Here is a 22,620-nt window from a genome sequence, read left to right on the forward strand (position 1 = left end):
AAGAGTTTTTCTGAATTATTAAAGTCAAGTTGACCTTACCCCAAAAAATTTTTCTTTCATGTTATGATACCCATTTTTAAGGCAAATCACTTAATTATAAGGACAATACGACTTCATTGAAAAGTTTATCGACTTTTGGACAAGGAAATAAACTTTATATGAGAGAAATGCGTCTTCTATGCTAAGCAAAATTTGCATTCGTATTTTAAGGACATGAAATCTTTGGTCTCACGACAATATTTTGTTCAGTGTGCAAAGAAAATTTCAGTTCATTTCATTTTCAACCAGTGTATACCTAAGGCGAAACATAATATGTTTGAACAATACAAACAATATTATGTCTGTACCAATCCTAAAAATATATATACTTGAAGCAGAATGTGTTTGGGAGTATGTGTTACAGAAGCGTTTTTTTGTGGGTGTACAAGAATTATAAGTTATACACTGAAAACTAATTTCTATTAGCGTGAGATGAACTTGTGATTTCTCGAGTAGCAATAACACATATAAATACCCAGCAAAAAAAGCGTCGCCAAAAAAGTAATGAAAATGTTGTTTTGGATCCGGAAGTGGTGCAAAATTGACGCAGAAGCGATGAATTTAACAAGGGCTTGTCATAGGACGGAAGTCCTCCATTTCAACAACCGTTGCACTGAATTTCCATCACTTCTTTAGGTGAGATCCGAATTCAATGTTTTGGATGTAAATTAAAAAATTCTGTGATATTTTGCCAAATAAATAATTTTTATAATTTTTTTATAATTTTTAATGGATTCTACGCTTGTAGGAAACGTTTGACCTCAAATATTTTTAGAAATTCACAATTTTCTCAGATTGGATTTAGCATTTTTTCGACAAAATTTAAATGATTTGTACTATTTTATGAATTCTTGCTCTGTTTTTTACCTATTTGACACAAAAAATTTTAAAATTACCATTAAAAGTATGAAAAAACCAAGTTATATAAGATTGAATTAAAAGAACTTCCTGGGTAGTTAAAATAAAGAACATCATTGGGAGTGCATCTTCTGGAAGTGCTTTTAAAGTTGTGCCTTTGGAAGAACTTCCAAATTTTTTTGCTGGGTACTAATTGATTTGACAGAGAATGTTTGTGAAAATCAAACTACCGTTCCTGCACTAAAAAAAAAAAAAACGTTTAATTGCAAAGATTTTGACCTTCTCTTCAGGATTTTTATTTTGATTCCGAGACAAAGATGCGATTTCTTTAAAATAAAAACATTTTTTAGCAGCCTATCTGGCCTTAAATCTAGGATCTATAAAATTAAAATTAGGCTTCAGATCTTATTTATTCACGTACGAACAAATGCCAGTTTAAAAATCCAAATTATAGCGGATACCTTAAAGTAAAAATGTTTTCTTCATTCCAAAAAAAACCTTTAAAGCAAAGATGCTAAATCCTCAAAATAAGTCTTAGCTTATATTGGAAGCTAGAGATTCAATATTTCAGCTAATTTATTTTTTCTTAAATCAAAAATGTGTTTCTTTATTTTAAGGAAAATTTTCCTTAGTTCAAAGACATGCTACTTGTAATCTAAATTTAACGTAAAAACAAAAACAAAGACTATAAACTTTGTTTTTATTAAAATGTCATTTATTTAAAGAAATTTGTCCTTAATATTTTGTAAATTGCACATCCTAACATTTAGGTTGCATAATCTTTAATGTCACGTAAATATTTTTTTCCGTGTGGAATAGTAAATGCTCGTTCATGAAATCGTTAATACTTATTGATGAAACCATGAAGGCTTTTTGGTGTTTACCTTAATGTCTATTTTTGATTTAGATAACGATTCAACGCTGTTTTTTCCAAAGGTGTATTTAAGAATTTGTTGACTTCTGAAAACACAAACAGTTTCTCCCAGTACAACATTTTGCAAAACTTTTAAAGACTGTGCCAATTTAAAAGCCAACACCTCAACATTTCGCCAAACAACAACAGATTTGGCCAGGATTGGCGAAAAGACAACAAAAACTGGCAACGACAACGAATGAACCAAAAGTTGCCATCGACAAAAATCCTTGTCTAATTAAAAGTACATATAGCCAGTGGAAGGATGCACCCACTTGGAACCGGGGCACCATTGCGACACAATCAAATGTATGGGGAAGAAATGCACACTACTGCCACGTTAGGATTGTTGTTTATCCTAGCAGTTGAGAATGAGAGCAGCTAGAGTATCCTTTGAAAGTTGGCAGTGAACATCAAGGGTTTGCAATTTTCGAGGGTAAAAGGAAGGAGACGTTCGTTTGTCGTTTCTTCTGGTTGACTGGTACAACTGCTACAATTGACTTAAATAGTTTTAAATTAAAAAGCTTAAGTGACGATTTACAGTTAACTTTTACACTTGGATTAAAATGCTTTACATTGTAGCTCTAAGGAACCGAAAATTTTTGTTTTCTACTTTTTCGAAAGTGAGAGTTTTCTGTTGAATCATTTTCGTTGAGACAGTAAAAAAAACCATAAAGTTTGTTAGTTTTGCAAGATGGTAAATGTTATTAAAATTGTTTTACTACTAAGAAGTTTGAGAGATCGAAAAGCATGGTTGTGAATTTGAATTAAATTAAATTTTTTGATGGAGAAATGTTTCTTAAATATTTTTTCATAGCTCTTGATCAATAAATTTAATTTAACTTAGTTGTTAGCTATGTTAAATCATTCCCTTAAAAGTTGTAATACAATTTAACAAAAACAAGTATCGTCTTTATGTCTTTCCTACTTCGACCGAACACCAAAAAGTTTTTCAGCGGTGGATTATCCCACCTCAGTTATGCTGGTGACATTTCTGAGGGTTTCAAAGCATCTCTAAGTGGTTTCATTGCAATGTGGAACGCCGTTCGGACTCGGCTATAAATAGGAGGTCCCTTGTCATTGAGCTTAACATGGAATCGGGTAGCACTCAGTGATAAGAGAGAAGTTCACCAATGTGGTATCACAATGGACTGAATAGTCTAAGTGAGCCTGATACATCGGGCTGCCACCTAACCTAACCTATCGTGTTTAATACATCTTTCAAAAAATTCAACAAAAACTACGACGTTAATTCTTTACATACGTAGATATTGCATTTTAGCAGTTTTTTTGTGGTCTTAAGCCATCTATGATTTTTTTTTAACAAAAACAAAACAGCGAAAACCAGCCCATATTCTTATAAAAGTAAGCTCTCGTCCGGTCACTTTAATATACCATGAATAGAATTTCTTCTGATAAAATTTATTACAACATGGCCATATAATTGATTAAAAAAAAACTTTATTATTTTCTAAGGAATAACGTTTTATAGTATTTTAAATTCTATGACAACCAAACTCATACATTAAACCGTATAGAAAATCCACTTGACTTGGATGAAACACATTTTTCTATAATTTATAATAATTTCCGTTAGTGTTTAAGATTACAAACAGGCCGAAGAGTTCTAGTCATTTTTATATTGCAAGTGAGAATTATTTATCTAATTGATAATTCAAGTTAAGTTACATTTTTGCTCTTTCTATTTGAGACAATTGTATGAAATATTAGGAAGCTAATCATCGTCCTGAATTTGGAAGTAAAACTAAATTTAATATTACTTTTGTTTAGATTCCTTAATTGCATTTCCTACTAATAGGATTAAAGTATTTGGTTAACATTTATAAGCCAAAATTCCTTATTGCAAATGCTTGCACTTGCACTTACTTTAAAGGACTATGCCGTAATAAGTGGAACCACAAGCTTCTATTCATTCCCTAATGCCACAGGATAGTCGGTGTGATTATAAATGTATTTATGAATATAGTTGAATAAAATTTCATTTAACGAATTATTTAATTCTCATTAACACTTATTGTGGCTACAAAACAATTGCCCAACACAATGACGAAGAATTTGTGTGGAATAGTAAAAGGGTTATGACAAAGGCATACACGACAACTGTACTACGACGATTACGGAATTGTAAATTTTTTTGCAATTGTTCGATTTATCACATGTCCGACTTATAAACCATAAGGATGGCTGAAAATTTGTTGAAATTAGGTGAAGGTCGTGGCAACCAGACCTAATTTCATTTTTATATTTTTTGTAAATTCATTTACACTAAATAAACAAATAAAAAAAATTATTTTAAATTAAAAACAATTTAATGTAAATAAATCAAAGTCAGTTAAATTGAATTAAAAATATTTAATTTTTTGTAGTGTCGTTTATTTGAATTGAATTTAATTGAATTAAACTCAATTTAACTTTATTTTATATCATTTACGTAATTTTTTATTTAATTTAATTTTATTTTATAGGTATTAATATGTATTTTAGCTTGACATAATTATTATTACAAGTTTATTTAGTTTATCGACCTTTTTTTTCCTTAATTATTAGCTTTTGTTTTTTAATGGGCTTTCAAGGTCACTTTAAAATGCGAATAAAGCAAGAATTGAATTATTCCATTATTTCCATCCAACGTTTCGCTGGGATTATTTCCAGCCTCATCAGGGATGATTTATTTATTGGATATTCAATTTTCGTCAATTACTTATGCAAAAAAAATATATACGTCTATTAATACGACACTATTACAGCACGACATAGAACACATATTTACTAATTGCAAGCATAATTAACTTAATCTAATATCACAGTCAAACTTGTGTTGTTATCACAGATGGTAAATGACAACTGCAAAATTGGAGAGCTTTTAAAAATTGGGGTTTTGGTATTCTGGTGTGTTTCTGAAGGGATTCCCATTTTGTCATTATGTTTTTAATTGCTAAGTGAATCGGTATATTGGTAAACAATGATACCACGTCGAGAGATATGAGTATGTCGTCTTCGTCAAGATGGATATTGTCTAGTTTTACTTTAAGTTCGAGTGAGTTTTTTATATTATATTGCTCCAATATAACATTTTTCAAAATCGTTCCAATGTATTTTGACAAGTTGTAACATGGGACTTCGAAAGAAGACGCGATAGGGCGAAGTGGCATATTTGGTTTGTGAATTTTCGGAAGTCCATACAAACGGGGAGCCGTAGCTGAATTAGAAGTAAGCTTGTTGTCATTTACCATCTGTGATAACAACACAAGTTTGACTGTGATATTAGATTAAGTTAATTATGCTTGCAATTAGTAAATATGTGTTCTATGTCGTGCTGTAATAGTGTCGTATTAATAGACGTATATATTTTTTTTGCATAAGTAATTGACGAAAATTGAATATCCAATAAATAAATCATCCCTGATGAGGCTGGAAATAATCCCAGCGAAACGTTGGATGGAAATAATGGAATAATTCAATTCTTGCTTTATTCGCATTTTAAAGTGACCTTGAAAGCCCATTAAAAAACAAAAGCTAATAATAATTATTATTATTTAATGTAATTTATTATGTATTTTTAACTAATTAAATATAATTTAATTTACATAAACTTTATATTGTATTATAGATCAAAGATAATTCGTTGATTACCCTTTATGTTGCAACTAAGTTTGATTCTTTCGATTCGATGTGATAACCTTTTCACAGCAATAAGAGAAAACCGAAAATTCCCATCAAGTACTTTTGCTGAACAATGCCAGAATAAGTGGTAAGAAATTGTTATTGTTTCGACCCTAGTCTCATTTAAAAACTAATTCGGCAACAATAAAAACAAACTCAAAAGGACAAAACTTTGCAAAATGCTCTGCTAAGAAATGCAAACAAAACGTGTGAAGAGGGAGAGAGACCAATGTCAAGCATGAAAATCTATATATGGAAATTAACAAAATAGCATTGCATATGTTTAGGCTATAGGGCTAATGAAAATCTTTAGCATAGAGGAAAGCGTTTAATTGCTTAAAACAAGCAACAATACCCATAACAAACAATCGTTAACCCCCTAATGAACAGTGAATAACTTGAAGAACAATTTAAACTAAGCATAAGAAAAAAACACACACACAGGAAACTTTTGCAATAGCATAGAGTTATAATCAAGTGGTGTCCTTGAGTTTCGACAGCGATGGTACCAGCAAACAAGTAAGCATTTTTATAAAGTCATTAAAAAGAAGTTGCTGTTTTTTTGGTGAACTTTTATTACAACTTTTGCCAAACGAAAAATTACACTTTAATATCTGTTAGCACATAAGTTAGATATGCATATATAGAGAATTCCAAGGAGACTTTCTACTCCTTTTTGATATTTTCATACACTCACATGCCCGGACAAAGTGAAATGTACACTTAACTTTCAGAGATATGAAAAACGATTTCCCTTAAATTCTTTTTTTAGACCGACTAGAACATATTCCAGTTCTAACTTTAATCTTCAGTAGAATTTAAAGATAAAGTTCTGGAGAGAAAACATTTTTCATTCAGTCAAATGTTACAATTTATCACTTGGTCCTCAGATGGCGAATAGTTGAAAGGAAGCAGACAAAGCAAAGCAAAGGGTGAGGACATTCATGAATCTTCAAAAATTTAAATTTCTTAACAGTTTTGTTACACTTTTTTGTTGCCAAAAACTGGAAGACAAACGACTGAAAATGAATGCAAAAACACTTTAGCCTGGGCCTGAGCATCTTTATTATATGGTACAAAGGCCTTACCATGTTCTTCACTAGTGTCATTTTAAAGAAGAGAATATGCTACACTGTTCCTCTTTACTCGCCCATCCTCCATTTCATATCTATGCCATCAGGACAACATCTGTTGAAAGGAGCAAACATTGAATAAACAACTTTACACTTGGTGTTTTCTTTAGTTTTCTCCAGTAACTTCATATTCCCAGACCCTATCCCATTTTCCCCCCGGGGGGAAAGGCTTTTTTCATTTTGTTATTTATACGAGATAAAACAAAATGTTAAGATACAATTTGGTAAAGAATTTCATTTAGTGAAACATGATTCTCTCTTTGAGCAAAACTGCGCCATATTTAACATAAATTTCATTTGCAAAATAGTTTATGTTGGCCACAAAGTAAATACGAGGACTCTAAGCTTGACAAAACAACACTGCAGCAAAGTGGATGATGATTGTGGCTAGGTTGCATTGTCTAGTGATGTAGAAATTGGTGAGAGTTTTTGAATTTCGGTTCTAATGCAAATCGTGAAGAATAAAAATTGTTGAACGGAGGAAACCATCATCATAAAAATAAGCGAGAATATTAAGCAATGAAAAATATGGTGGTCTAGTATAAAAGAAATTAGGCCTACATTTTAAGACATAAAATACTACGGAGACTTTTCTTCATATTTTCAAAGAAATTTTGGTTAAAAGAAAGTTTTGTATATATTTATGCCACTAAAGAAAATTTAACACTACTTTAGTTCATGAAATTATTATGTTTTAAGAAATTTTCCTTGAATTTAATAATTTTTTGCTTATACTAGTTAAATGAACTAAAAAAGAGGAAAAATTATATACAAATGAAGTATAAAGATTTACAAAATTCGTGTCTCCCACAAGAAATTTCAGAATTTCTTAAAATTTGTAAATTTAAACAATACTTTTTGCAATTTTGATCTTCAATGTTTTCCTTCAAACTATGAAATTTTCTTACAAGCAAAGGTGTGTTGTGTGTAGTGTGTAGTTTGAGTAGTTTTCCATATAAAATTGTATATTTGTATTTTATTAACTAAATCAAATTCCCAGGTCTGAAGAAGAATTGGTTTTAATAGTAGAAGAGAGAGAAGAAAGTTGCTCTTTTGTATCTTTATAAGAAGTTCGAAGTGAGATTTATCGATAATAAAATTCCTGTTATTTATGAAAGTTTCCTACTTTGAACAAAAAAAAAATTGAAGTATAATGTAAAACTGTTTATGCTCAAATCTCCTTGTGCAATGATTTCGAAACAAAGATGTTGATTCTCTCGATACTTTCTATGTTGGTTGAATGAAAATTACCCCTCTCCTATAAGTAAGTCCGTACGGATTAGTGGCACTTTAAATTCCCACTATTTGTTTTTTGTTGTTTGGTCTATCTAGGCTGTCCATTACATCTCTTTTAAAGAGAACATGTTCTCTTTTTGTGTTCGTATCTTTTTGTTCACTCTCTTTTTTTGGTGCCGTATTTTTATGTTCAACAGTGTTCTTTATGTACTCTATTTCAAAAAAAAAGATCCTAGATTGATGACATTTTATTTATTTAGTAGGAATTCGCCACAATTGTTCGACGTACGGCGTAAAAATTAGAAATAGATGTAATTGAACGTACGACGTAAATACGCCAATACGTTGTTGTCGTAAATATATATATATTTTTTTTTTTTTAAGAAAATGTGATTCTTTTTGTTTTTGATTGTTTTATTATATATTTATTTCGTTGTTTCTATCATTAGAAACTATTATTATTTTAATTTTAACATCAATAAAATTATTAATTATTGAATAAAGAATTTTTTTATTGTGAACTTTTTTTAAGTTAAAATGTTCTCTTTTTTTAAAGCGAAAGTTCTCTTTTGAAAATTATCCATATGGAAACCCTAGGTCTATCTATCTGTTAAAGATTGCGGTTGAATTGTTCTAGCTCTTTCAATTTCATCGTGGGTTAATCGTTATAAGGAATTAAAAATTCTAATTAAAATATTTGCATACTTTCAGGCGCACATATAAAGAGCAAAGAGATGGAAAATGGAAATTTTATCGTACACATATTACTTCACAAGACAGCACAATTTGCTGCACGGATTTTATTCGTAATCTCAATGGGTGTTAGGTTTCAGAGTTACTTACGGAACGGCATTGTGGACAAAACGTGACGAAAAAACAACAAAAAACAACTCTCTAATGTAAGAAGTATGGCATTGTGGTTTAAAAATTACAAAGCTTTCATATCGGCAACACTGTTCCGAGTACCAACTACTTGTACTCGAATAATGACAAATGACACATCACTAGGCTCTAAAGGCTTTTGCTATTGCAAGCTTCTATCTCCCTCCCTCTCTCTCGATGGCATTCTAGTAACATAGTTGCAATTTGTTTTCGCGGTTTTTGGTCTTTGTGTCTGTTCTGCATAAATTTTCTTTACGCGGATTTTGTGGCTAACTTAACCATGGGTCACTGTGGTGGTCTAATCTAAGAGGAGGAAGAGAAAAAACACAACAGCTCTGCAAATGTTACCACATTCCATGCTGAATTTACAGCAATATTAAGGCCACTAAGTAATTTTCTGTAAGAGTAAACGGATGAAAGTGAGTGGAGAAGCTTCTTGTGTGTGTGTGTGTGTGGACAAGAATGAGATTCCATTCATAATACTTCTGTTGGTTATGTACTATTAACATCACTACATACTGTTTGGTTTTATTGTCACTGTGTTCTTCACTGACTTAGTGGCCACCATATGAATCCATGTCAACGCCATCCATTCTACTGTGTTCTCATTGCCAAACCATTGGTGGCGTCTTCGTATATCTTCCATTGACATTTTGCCCGCATTAGGACCAAAGGTCTTTTTCCTTGTTTTTTTTTTGTTTTTGGTCTCTCATGTTTTTTACGGTCGCTTTCGCTTAATGTCAAAAAGTTCTCAAAACATTTCTCCATTGTATAAAAGCTTTGTTGTTTCGAAATGGTTAACTATTTATAGCCATAAGCTGCTCCAGTATTTGCCACTAATACCCAAAAGCGTTTGTATTTTATTCAACGTTTTCGTTTCGTTTCATTTCTTTGATGCTTTGTGTTCTTGGCAACAGTTGGTTTGGTGGTGGTGGTGGGGGAATCCCCTACTTTTGTGAAGCCCCTATTTGCTGCAATTGTTGCCATTGTTGATGGTACTCTTTTTTGTTAATTGGCTTAATGCAATTTTAGTTGTTGGTTAAATGCTCTGCAATTTGTTGCATGTTAAACTTTCCTTCAACAACAACAACAACAACAAAATGCGCTAGAACCTAGAACAAAGTGAACTAGTTTTTTACCCAAGAAAAACAAAACGAAAAAGTAGAAAGTAAAACTAAAGGGCAAATAAAACAATCGAAGAGACCCAAATAGCCCTTCCTTGTTGATTTAAAAGTGAGAATAGAGTATTCCATTGTAAAAGACCATCGCTGAAAACACTTGAGAGTATATCTATGAGTTTATTACAAAAAAAAAAAAAAACATTTTCCCCGTTAGATATCTTCATCACCACTAATTTTTGATTGGCGCCAAGGGTTTCAGTCCATGACCCTTTCAATCACATTTTCAATTGTTATTGACATTAAATTCCTATGTAGTATGGCTATCCATTTCCACTCTTGATATTTACTTGTGCCATTTAACATACATGTTGATGAATATGAAATTGAATTGATGCTGGACAAATTATCGTTGGTCATTATTTACAAAGTAAATGAATTCCAATTTCCAATTATTTCCATAATTAAGCGGCAAGCCATTAACTTACGAAAGCAAAAAAAAAACAACGAAATTGGTAAAGAAAGCAAGCCGAAGGAAAAATTAAATTTGTTTATATGGGATATGGGAAGCAGTTTGCACCAAGAAATCCCAAACATTCACCATCATATTCTCCAGGGGGCAAGAGAAATTAATTTCTTCTTTACGATATTCCCACATACACACATGGATTGCAATTCCATTTCGCAGCAATTTGCAGGAAGAAGGATGCCAAATTCCTTCTCAACCAAGACAAACAAGGCTTTGTCCTGGACAAAGGACAACAGAATTGCACATAACCTGCGTGGAAAGATGACTATGAACATAAAGGACAAAAATTCATGCACATACCCTGACAAACAAGCAAAGCAAGTGGAAGTTCTTGGCGAAGGACTACGCATAGCAAAGAGGCTATGAACAACGGATATGTATGCCAAAAATAATAAAAAGTACAGAAAAATTGGCAAGTGCCAACCAAACAAAGTTCCAGAAATTTTGTCCTGGATAAAAGTTCAGAAAACAGAAGCAGCCTCAAAGGCTATATCACGGAGTCATAAACAATGGCAACAATTAATAATGAATCGTTTCTGGTGAAACATTGTAAATGCGTAAAACCGCAAAATCTACCCAATCATTTACTGGACTCATTCAAACACACTCGTATGAGTATATCCAACCACACACACACGCACATCAAATATCTCTTTATTGGAGCTCTACAAACCAAGCCAACAACAGAACTCTAGATTAGAGGTGTGCACGTGAGTAATATTTTACTCACACTCACGACGGAAAAATCTTACTCACGCACGATAGTGTTTGATAGGACTCACGCTCACGCACAATCACGAAAAGAAAATTTGTACTCACGCACGAAATGTTGTATCTCACGAAAAATACCGTGACTCACGAAAAATATCGTGAAAAATCTCGTGAATCACGAATAATTTTATGACTAATTTACCTTAGGGGCGTGTTTGAAAACATGAGCATGATTAAAATCGAGAGCGTTACTAAACCCTTATCATCCAAAGTTTCACTACAATTGTAAATGAATTCATCTCGTAAGCGTTTTATGTCAGTGGGCGGGATTTTTTTTCGTGAGCGTATTTTTCCAAATTCGTTACTCACGCACACTCACGAAAAAATTATTTTCGTGACTCACGCACGACTTTTGGTTTTTTAAGCACGCTCACGCACACTCACACCGTTGCCATCAGCGTGACTCACGACTCACGCGTGAGTCACGAAATTTTCCGTGATTCACGACAATTTCGCGTCACGTGCACATCTCTACTCTAGATGCAGTGTTTGGCAGGACATGTGGTTTTTAGGGTTCATTTTATGTTTTTGGAGCATGAGAAATGGTTCTCATTGTGTGTGTAAATGTGGGCGAAAGAACCACATTATGGTCACACATACATACGAGTATTGCAACTGTGTCGGTATATACTTATAGGCGGATAGTATAGGAGAATTATACTATACTATGTGTATAGGCGTACAAACATTGACCTCTATGCCTATATACACTTAACGAAATATTTCACTAATAATGAAGACGGCTATCTTTGATTTCATCAATATTTGCAACGTGTCGTAGCTTTATTGATGGTTTGGCCTATTTGTCTTTTCAGCAAGGGATTATCCCCTATCAGCAATGCTAGTGACTTTTCCGAATACGTCAAAGCTTCTCTAAGTGATTTCGTCGCAATGTGGAGCTCCGTTCGGGCTCGGCTACAAAAAGGAGATCCTTGTCATTGAGCTTAACATATACTGAAAAACGAAATATTTACGTGGTATTAAAGATTACGCAACCTAAATTTTAGTATGCGAACCTAAATTTTGGGATGTAAAATAATACTAAGGACAAACTTTTAACAATAATGAAATTTTAATTAAAACAAAGTTTAAGATCGTTGTTTAAATTTAGGACACACATTCTTGGCGTCCCTCCGTTAAAGTAATATGTCCTTGAATAAAGGCAATTTTTTTTAATTTAAAGAAATCGTCCTTAAATTAACTGAAATATTGAATCTTTAGATTTAAGATAAAAACGCTTCAAATATAGGGTAAGACTTATTTTGAGGATTTAGCATCATTGGTTTAAAGTTTATTTGTAATTAGGAAAACTTTGTTTACTTTGAAGTATCCGTTATAATTTAAATTTTCAAACTGATATTTGTTTGTACGTGAATAGTTTTATTAATATACCGGGAAAAGAGAATGAAAATTCGCAAATGAAATCTGTATCCAAATTTTAATTTTATTTATTCTAGATTTAAAATCAGATAGGTTGCTAAACAATGTCTTCTCATTAAAGAAGCCGCATCTTTTGCTCGTAATCAATATCAAAATCCTTAAATGAAGGTCAAAATCTTTGAATCCAATTGAATTTTTTTAGTGTGGAATAGGCAGCTCTCAGTGATAAGAGAGAAGTAAACCACTGTGGACTGGACTATTCAGGTCTAAGTGAGCCTGAAATATCGGGCTGTCGCCATACCTAATCAAACGAGCATCACTATGTGCCCCATCGAAATTTTAATGACTCTATCGACTGTCTCTTTTTGACCAGTTTTCCATTTCTCATCGCTACGATTTTCCTTCGAGTTTCTGCACTGTTCGTATCTTCACTTGGTTTATATTTGAAACTTCTGGATTTAGCCCAGTTATATGCTATACGTAAGACGTTTTCTACATTTCTAAGTCAAATCGAGTTTTTAATGTGGCCAAAATCGACTAAACTAAACTTTAACTTAAAATTCAAATTTTAATTTAAGGGGGAATGTGATGTGGCTGTTGTTATGCTGGAAATTTCTTAACAAATCAAAAATTGCCACGTCATAAGTACAGTTTTTAATTGTCGAAAATCACCATTTTAATATTAAAAAAAAAACCAAAAGGCGCATTTTGGTTCTCATTGTTGACCGTGCTTAAAATGCCTCGTTGGTGTTAATTAGTAAAACAAATATTTCAAGTAAAGTCGTCATTATAGTTACAAAAATTGGAAAGTCAACTTTTGGTTCTTTCTCGGCAGTTAATTGAACTCTTAATTAGTTGCACTTCTGAGTGATTTTCTATTTGTTTTATTCTATTTATTTTTAATATAATGATTGGGGACCGCAGAATGATAATTGTACCACACAATATCATAAATTCTTCTTTTAAGTCAACTTAAATCAGTGAGGCGTGTTGTTTCACATTAACAGCTGTGGCTACTCATAATTAGGGTCTTCTTAGATTCAAAGATTGTGATTTTCACTTAGGGATTTCGCTTGGTCTTAAACAAAAATTTTTACTTAGATAAAATCAAATTTGTCTTAGTTACACCATATTCAAGTTTAATGGAAGGACGCAAATTTCAAAGACTTCAACCCAAAATCTCTAAAAACAAACAAATTCAAAGATTATACAATTTGTATAAGGCTGTGAAGATACATTTGGGTTTGGACCAGACAAAATCCTTCAGCACAATTTTTAAACATTAATTGATAGTTCTAATTAGTACCTTTCCTTTAATTAAAATCTATTTTTATTGTGCAAATTTGGTGTTAAAACTTTTAGGTTACATAATATCAACGACAACCTTGGCCATGATTATTGCCAGAAAGTGTTAGTCTTCCAAAATCTTTCTAAGATAGGTTTAATATTCGAAATTGTAATTTTAACTGGCAAGCCGTGTTGCTATAAATTTTATTCGAAACCATCTGGCAAACAACTATTCCACTCGTCTTACTTACACTCTCAGAAAAATTATCGCACATCGTAATTACGTTGGTGTGAATTTTTCAACTGAAGAAGATACACTCTTTAATATGATGATATTTTTTGATAGATTCGATTAGAATGCGTTGTTATTTCTGTGGCATCTCTCTTAATGCGTATTGTTAAAGGTGTAAAATTTCCCGATTTCGAAAAAAACAAAAAGCCAACTAAACTATCGCATCCATATACAAAACGAACATTTTGTTGTGTGCGAATATCCTCCATAATATGAAGCATCTTCAAAGAGTGGTATATACTTGAGTTTCCCACAAGCGTTTAGTATCAGAAAAAAAATGCAGCAAATATAAATGAGTTTTCCAATAACTTTAGGAAAAATTCTTAGAGTTTTCACATTCGGTAGATACTTATGTGAAGGAAGCATTGGCCATAATTTATGCTGGTCAGGAATACCTGCCAGTATTGCTAGAGAGTGATAAATGAGGATATAAACTGCAATCGATTTATCTGTCGACCATTCCTTACACAAAATATCTTCTTTCAAATAACAAAATAAAAACTCTTAAACCATCTATTTTCCTAAACGCTCAACAGTCCAGGCTTGTGGAATGGCCAATCGGCAACTATGCTCTATGTACAATCCGTACCAAATACCAAAAGCAATCACAGTCCACAACATTCTCAGAATCCGTCACAAACCATTTCTCGGGCAGCTTGCAATCACTGACATCCGTAAAAGTGCAACTCTTTAATTTCAATTGAACCACACAATAATAAATGGTGGTTCGTTTTCTCTGTCTGTCTCTAGGTACTTACATTCATTGCCAGGTATCGTGTGGCCAGGAATACCAATGCCGCCACCCACAACACCACTACCCGGATGATAGCTATAGCCATTTTGTGTAGCATATAGAGCACTCTTCTGCTCCTCCATGCTCAGTGCCAAATCCATGGAATGTTCGAGAGCCTTGTTGTCCAGACCACTGGCCGGATAGTAGGGCGGTGGTGCTTGGCTCTGTTGGGCAGCAACTATTGATGGCCGCACAGAATCCATTTCATAATCTTTAGCTGCTGCACTCTTCTTCGATTGATTACGCTTGCAACGGCAGAACATCAGCAACAGACCCACGAATAAGGCAAAAACGATACACGAAACAATTATGGCAATTAAGGTTGGTGTTGCCAAAGCGGAAGCCTCTGCAATGTAGGATCGGCCAACTGCAAAGAGAATACCGCCACGAACGGGGAAAGCATTAAATTTTAATTAATAAAAGTTTGACGACAAGGCAAAGGACAGGTCGGATACTCACTCTCGGCATCGGTGTAGTCACCACAGTGTTCGTGATTGGAACGCAGGCATAGCTTCACACGAACTATGGGACTGTGATCATCCTCCAAGGCCAGTGTGTTCATGTTCATCTCCTCTTCGTCGTCATCATTGATAATGGAATGACCCAGAGACCGACCCGCTGTATTGCGACGAGGTGCCACCAAACGATCCAAAACAGTTTCCTTAAATGTCGGACCATTGCCGGACAACTGAAGATTAACTTGGTCGATTACTTCCCATGCTGCCGCTGGGGTATCGCTGTTCATCATAGATTCAACCACGGCAATGAGAGACAAGCATGTGGCTCCCACATTGATGCCCAGTGTTCTTGAGTTGGGATCATATGTCACATGTAGAGGAGGAGGGATTTTGCTTACTTTAGTGGTGGTAAGGATCTCATTGGAATATTGGGAGTTACCCTTGGTATTCAAGGCATTTACTTTGAAGGCATAGCTCTGGTGCTGATCGAGGGGTGTGACCTTACAGGGATTATCACGATGACAATCGAACTCCATCCACTCGGTATTGCTGGTAGCCAATGTGGCACAGTCTGGAATTAATTGCTCCTCGCGGGGCATGGGTACACGACGATAGCTCACAAAGAATTTCGTATTGCTAATGCCACCATCAAAACCGGGATCCCAGGACAGAGTTACATAGTTGGAGCCTACATCTGTGGCCCGTGTATTGGTGGGTTTCTCAGGGGCACCCTTCTGTTGCAAACGAATGGGAGCCCGTATGGTGTTCAAGGAGTTCACCACACGACAGGTGTATTCACCATAATCGGCATGAGTGAGGGTATTAATGCGTAGGACGGACGTGTAAATGTCGTTGTTATCAGTGGTGGTACTTATTTCGTAATGGCCATCGGAGGACATACTCAACGGTGCGGGATTATTTCCAAATTGCCATTGGAATTCAGGTTTGGGGTAGGCTTGTACTTTGCACACCACCTCGGCAGTTTCGCGGATGTCATAGGCCACCTTATTGTATTGATGCAATACAATCGGCTCATGTTCGATTCTCAGTTGCATGCTGGAATTGTTCGAATTGACTTCGTTTTCGTATAGACATGTATAAAGACCCCGATCTCCAGGTACTAATTGGTTGCCATTAGGTCTGGCCTTACCTCGGAATTTCAACATACTCTGAACGGTGACCACGCCATTGGGACCCTGGTCAGGATTGGTTTTCACCTCGTATAAATTCAGCTCAGGCAAGATTTCCACGCCATCCTTAAGCCAACGCACAGTGGGGGCAGGTTTACCCTTGGCACTGCAGGTTACAGCATAGTCGGTATCAGCTACTCGACGGGTCATATGTTGTTGCAACTTCGCTATGAACTGTGGTGGTTGATGAATTTCCAGCACAATAGTCGCCATTTTTCCGATACCCAATTCGTTAACAGCATGACAATGATATTTTCCCTCATTGCCCAAGTGGGCTTTGGGTATGGAGTACTGAGAACCTTGAGCCAAAATCTTTTGCGTGGCCGAGAATTCACCTTCCATATCACGGAACCAACGAAACTGAGGAACAGGCCAGCCCGGAGGATTGGCTGAACAAGTCAATGTGACTTTATTTCCCGAATGCACTATGGGCTTGTTGGGTGTTATATAGGCCTGACCGGGACGATGGCGCACCAATAGAGCCACTGTGGAATTACCAACACGTTCACTGCGCTCTTGACCATACGAATGGATTATGTTGACGGCTCTGCATATGTAATTGCCAGCATTTTCGGCTCTTACCGAGGACAGAGTCAATACATCACCCGAATAGCGAAATTCTGGAGCACCCTCCTTCAGCCATTCCACAGATATGGGAGCTGGATTGGAGGTGACATTGCAACGAACACTAACCGTCTCACCCTCCTCAGCCTCACGAGTCTTTGTCTCAATCACCACGGTGGGTGGATACAGAATATCCAGAATCAATTCCTGCTCACCAGTTTTTCCCAAATTATTGTCCGCCGAGCAAGTGTACTTGCCAGCATCTTGAATGCCAACACGGGGAATGGTGTGCACAAGACTCGAGCTAATGAATCGGCCATTGCGTGTCCAGCGTACATTAGGTACTTTGGGTTTAGCATCGACATTACACTCCAATTTGGCAGTACGCTCACGTTCGACACGCAGCGGATTCTCCGGACCAACTTCAACGCGTGGATAATCTGCAAGTAAAGAGAAAAGAAGGTACCAGGGGTAAATATCAACAAGGTCAACATTTAAATTCCAACTAAGCCTAGAAAGTCTCCCAATAGATGGGGGACGCAAACATAAATTAATAAGCATGGAAACTGCCTGGTCGTTTGGCATGTGTCAAAAATCGTTAAGAAACTTGCCAAACCACCAAGGCAAAAGACAGATAACTCGGTAATGATGAGGTCTAAGGACTTTAATTGAATCCCGAGGAGGAAGCAAGAGGCCAGAATAATGATTTAGTTGCTAGTGATTCGGAAGAAACGAATTATTAATAATCGCTAGGATTTCTTTTGTCTGTCTCTCTGTCCCTGGCCACTACAATTTCTCCTTAGAAATAATTCGCAAAAAATATTCCTTTTATGTGATTCGACATTTTCCTTGGAACTTATTACAAATTCAAGCACGCACATTCTCTACTTGGATAGCTGAATTCTATCCATGTGTAATCATAGGTTAATTAGCAACAATATTTCGTGGCAAAGACCATCAAATCTCTGAAAATCACTTCTTTAGCACAAAGAAGACAATCAACTGTTTGAGAGAAAAAAGAACCAACAAATTTTGTGCAGCATCAATGATGGAAGAGGATTTAATGACAAGCAAACAGAAATAAATCATAAATTCATCACAAGTTTCATTTTTGTTTAACAGGAGGACTCACACCCATTAGATGGTAGTGACCTTGGTCATTCAGAATCAATGGAGCTCAGCACTACTTATGTGATTATCGTGCTTATGGAACCAAGGAAAACAAAAACCGCAACAAATGTCCACATTCATGTAAATTTGTACCATTATAGCATCCAGCATCCAACTCGGGGATGGGGCTAAGTCCTGTAATTAAAACACCTTTCACTGCATATAACCGATTGGAGTTTCTTTTGTCCTTTTGCTTCAATTTCCATTTTTGTTTAATAAGTTTTGTGAACAAAAGCTACAACATGTGGTGAAGTGCAACGAAAAGAAGTGGCGAATAGAACTGGTGTTTATATTGCATTGGTTTTGGAGGGTCGAGCGGAGCAGAGCGCACATGGAATATGGCCACAATGGCAGCAATTAAATTGCACCAGGTGTAGCCATCCTCAAAACCACTCGCATTCCAATTATATGGAGTCGTATTTTATTGTGTCCTTTTCAGGACTCTGTTTGCTTTGTATGAGCACCATCATTTTAGAAAAGGAATACTTTGGGTTGCCCATATGGTTTTGTGCTGACAACTACTATTGTTGGTTACACCGTCCAAGGGAGCTGTGAAATCAGCAAATGAAGCACATTTTGTAATGGCTCTAATAAAGTCACCAACCAAAAGGACTTGTTTACTTAGGATTCTATTTGCGTATGGTCGCAGCTAGTGGCCAAGTTGCTCAAGTGCCTTCCCCTTACCTTCGAGTATGCCCCCAGAGAGGTGACCACCTAGTGTATATGGCAGAATTGAAAAGACTTTTGAATTGATGACATTTCGCAATAGAATTCTAAATGAATCACTAGTCGACAATTCCCATAGACTTTTAGTTGGATATAGGGAGGAGTGGAACACCAATTGGTAGTAAATAAATCTGCAAATTTCAAAAGAACCAAGGGTAAACAATCTAAGAATTTTAACATTAGGTTAATGAAGACAAAATGTAATTGTGGGGACTGTAGAGTTTTGGTTTTTAGGTGGTCTGAAGAACGAAGAATGAATGAATGACCCATGGAAAATTTTAATAATCATTATTCGGTCACCTCATTATGCCATTTTCCATTGCAAATGAAGATGCAAAGAAAAGATGAGGTGATGGTCGTGCTAACAATTCAATTGCAGGGCAAACTCTGAAAAATTATCTGCAATCACATGGCAAATAATTACCGTGTTAATCAAACAGTTGCAATTTAAATTAAGCTAAGGATGAAGGAGCAAAAGCACATTGCCAAATAGAGAATAGGAATAATTGAATATCGCTGGTAGAAGTTACAAAACTTCGTAACATTAACGAAATCTACAATTATGATTGAAAAAATTCGAAAAATTTAAAAGAAAAAAAAAAAATTACCAACAATTTTAATTTTCATTCTCTATCGTGGGCTCAATCTTAGTAAGTTTATTAAAAAACTGAGCAATGTTTTTGGGTGTATGGAATGTCATAGAGATCGATTCAAAATTTCAGTCGGTTCTCCTTCACACCATAAAGGAAATTACTAAAATCGGTCCAATGAGGTTCTTCATTGATATAACGAAACCTTTTCATTCAAGTACGTATGTTTGTAGTATGAAATGTTCGCCTCTTAACCCTAGACAGCTTATCTACGTCTGAGAGACGTATGCGTTTTTTTAGTTTTTCGCTCCGCCTTGTGAAAATTAATACCAAAAACGTGGTTTGTTTGTTAGACAATAAATAAAAGTTTAGCCAAAAACGTGTTTAAATGATAAGGTTTTGTATATAGAACCGGTACAAAAATTTAAAACAAAAATCCACAAATTTTGTCCTTATGCACGCTCACAAAAAATCGCTTCTGTAACATATACTCCCAAACATATTTTGCTTCAAGCATATACATTTTTGGGTATTGCCCAAACATTTATATGTTTGATATCTTCCAATATATAATATGTTTGAAAGCATATTGGTCTAAACAATATATGTTTGGGTAGTCTAAGTTCCAAACATTTTGTATTTTTGCATCCAAATTCAATAATGTTGTCTTCCAAAAAACAATATGTTATTATGTGAACATATAATATGTTTGGAAGCATTTTGCACCCAAAAATATTATATGCTTAAAAAAATTCTCCCAAACAATATTGTGCTCAAAATTTTATTTATTTATTTATATATTTACAATCATAATGAATTGTGAAAATAAACAGGTAATATAGGTGCTAACAACATAGGTTTTCGACCTGAATGCTCAAAATTTTGTTTCTGCCCAATTGTATATTCCACCACATCTTTCTCACTTCCACGAGATTTTTTAGTTCTTAGCACCTTTTTCTGTAATACAAACATTGTAGAAGAAATTATTCAATTGTATGGTTTTTTTATTTTAATTTTACCTTTTGCCGGACGGGGATTCGAACAGCGGACCACACAGTTTGTAAGGATCAAAGAAGTAGCTGATCAATTGCCCAAGGAAAAATAAAATGTTAATTTTGTAATAACAAGCAACAACCACCAACTTAATTCAATATCGCTCCCTGTTAAATAGCGCTCCAAGCTACTAAACACATATATGTTTATATTTCTAAATTAATATATGTTTGCATCCAAGCATATTATATTTACAAACATTTTATGTCCCAAACATAATATGTTCTAACATATTAGCATATATGTCCCAAACATGTTATGCTAGTTTATGAACATTATATGCTTGCACTCAAAAATATTGTGTTTAAAAATTTGTGTTCCAAACATATAATGTTTATAGCCAAACATATGAAAAACAGTCTTTTTCATCCGTGTGATGACCAGAAATTATGATACGTCCAACAGACGTTTAGCTAATCCATACCTTCGGTAGGTTAAGCTTTCTAGGGTTAATGTAAAACATTTAGTATAGTGTATGCAGATTAATATACTCATGGAAAAAGCAGTCAGCAGTCAGTTTCTGCTGCCATAGTTTAGTAATTTTTGGCCTAGGGAAAAATAATTCGTAAAACTGTTAGTTTTTAATATGAAACACTAAGATTTTCCCGAACCAAACATTATTTAGTGAATATATCTTTAGCAGTTTTTGGGGCTATGTCTTCTAATGAATTTCTTTGAATGTAATTCATACCAACTATGGTATAATGCACTGTTATGCGTTTCAGCAGGTAAATTACTAAAGTCCCTTAATTATGTGGCACACTGAGGAAGTCCTTTTTCAATTCACATTCTTCACCGATTTACGTGAAACAATTCGAATGGTGTAATGGTGAGAATGCCCATACACAAGGTCGTGGGTTCGATTCCTGCTTCGACCAAAAAGTTTTACAGTGGTGGTTTATCCCACCTCAGTAATGCTGGTGACATTTCTGAGGTTTTCAAAGCTTCTCCAAGTGGTTTCACTGCAATGTGGGACGCCGTTCGGACTCGGCTATAAATAGGAGGTCCCTTGGCATTGAGCTTTACATGGAATCGGGCATCACTTAGTGATAAGAGAGAAGTTCACCACTGTGGTATCACAATGGACTGAATAGTCTAAGTGAGCCTGATACATCGGGCTGCCACCTAACCTAACCTTCGATGTTACTTGGTGAACTTGTATCTTAGTAGTATGTTGAGCTTAAAGATGACGGATCGCCTTCATATAGTAGAGTCGGAGTTGTCAATTTTAAGTTTGGTCCGGACAAAGTAACTCAAAATGCTTTCTCACAAAAGGGGCATCCTCATTATTGCTCCACTGTGACTTGCAGAGTTTTTCTCTGGACGAAAAAAAAAAAATCACACCCATCATTTCAACATAGACTGTAATAACTAGAATACATTCGTAAAAATTCTTTAATGGTTATGGAAAAATTTCGTACTTGTTTACTATATCCCATGATTTAACTTAATTCGTTTACAAAATTAAAAAAAAATAGCCTTTTGAATACAACTGTAGTTTATGGGTACGAAAACCTCCACAACTTCAATTAAAAGTCACTGTTCCTTACATAAAAAAAAATAAAAACAAAACTACACGACAAAAACTTAAATCTTTCTATTACAAACTTTAAACAAATGTATTCTCAGTTGTTGTTTTTGTTATTGTGGTTAGTTTGCAAGTATTCCAGACATTCTATAACAGACATTTTTATGCCCAGGGACACCTCTTATTTGTATAAACAAACTAGTCAGCAAAAACAAGCGGAACCCAAAAATAAAAACACAGTAAAAGTTGACACAAAACAACAATGACAACATCATAAAATAGTTACTAAATTTTATATCACAAAATACTTTTATGAACAAAGTAATGAGAATAATGAAACTACACATCAATTCAAGGCTATTTGTTCATATTCAAGATACGAGGTATGAAACGAAAGTTTATAACAATGGAAACAAGAAATATTTC

At 34.6% G+C, this 22,620-nt stretch overlaps 1 protein-coding gene across 2 annotated transcripts in view; it reads right to left on the reverse strand.

Moving 5' to 3' along the window:
* The window catches only part of ed (hemicentin protein echinoid), a 432,072-nt gene that overhangs the window by 64,488 nt on the left and 344,964 nt on the right, over positions 1 to 22,620 (reverse strand). For both annotated transcript variants that reach the window (XM_075295915.1, XM_075295916.1), the window contains exons 6-7: positions 15,375 to 17,567; positions 14,881 to 15,282 (exon numbers count right to left, since the gene is read on the reverse strand). In XM_075295915.1, the coding sequence (XP_075152030.1) occupies positions 14,881 to 15,282; positions 15,375 to 17,567 (2,595 nt within the window). The remainder of the gene's footprint in view (positions 1 to 14,880; positions 15,283 to 15,374; positions 17,568 to 22,620) is intronic.

The sequence above is a fragment of the Haematobia irritans genome, chromosome 2, assembly GCF_050003625.1.
Source record: "Haematobia irritans isolate KBUSLIRL chromosome 2, ASM5000362v1, whole genome shotgun sequence".
Lineage (NCBI taxonomy): Eukaryota > Metazoa > Arthropoda > Insecta > Diptera > Muscidae > Haematobia > Haematobia irritans.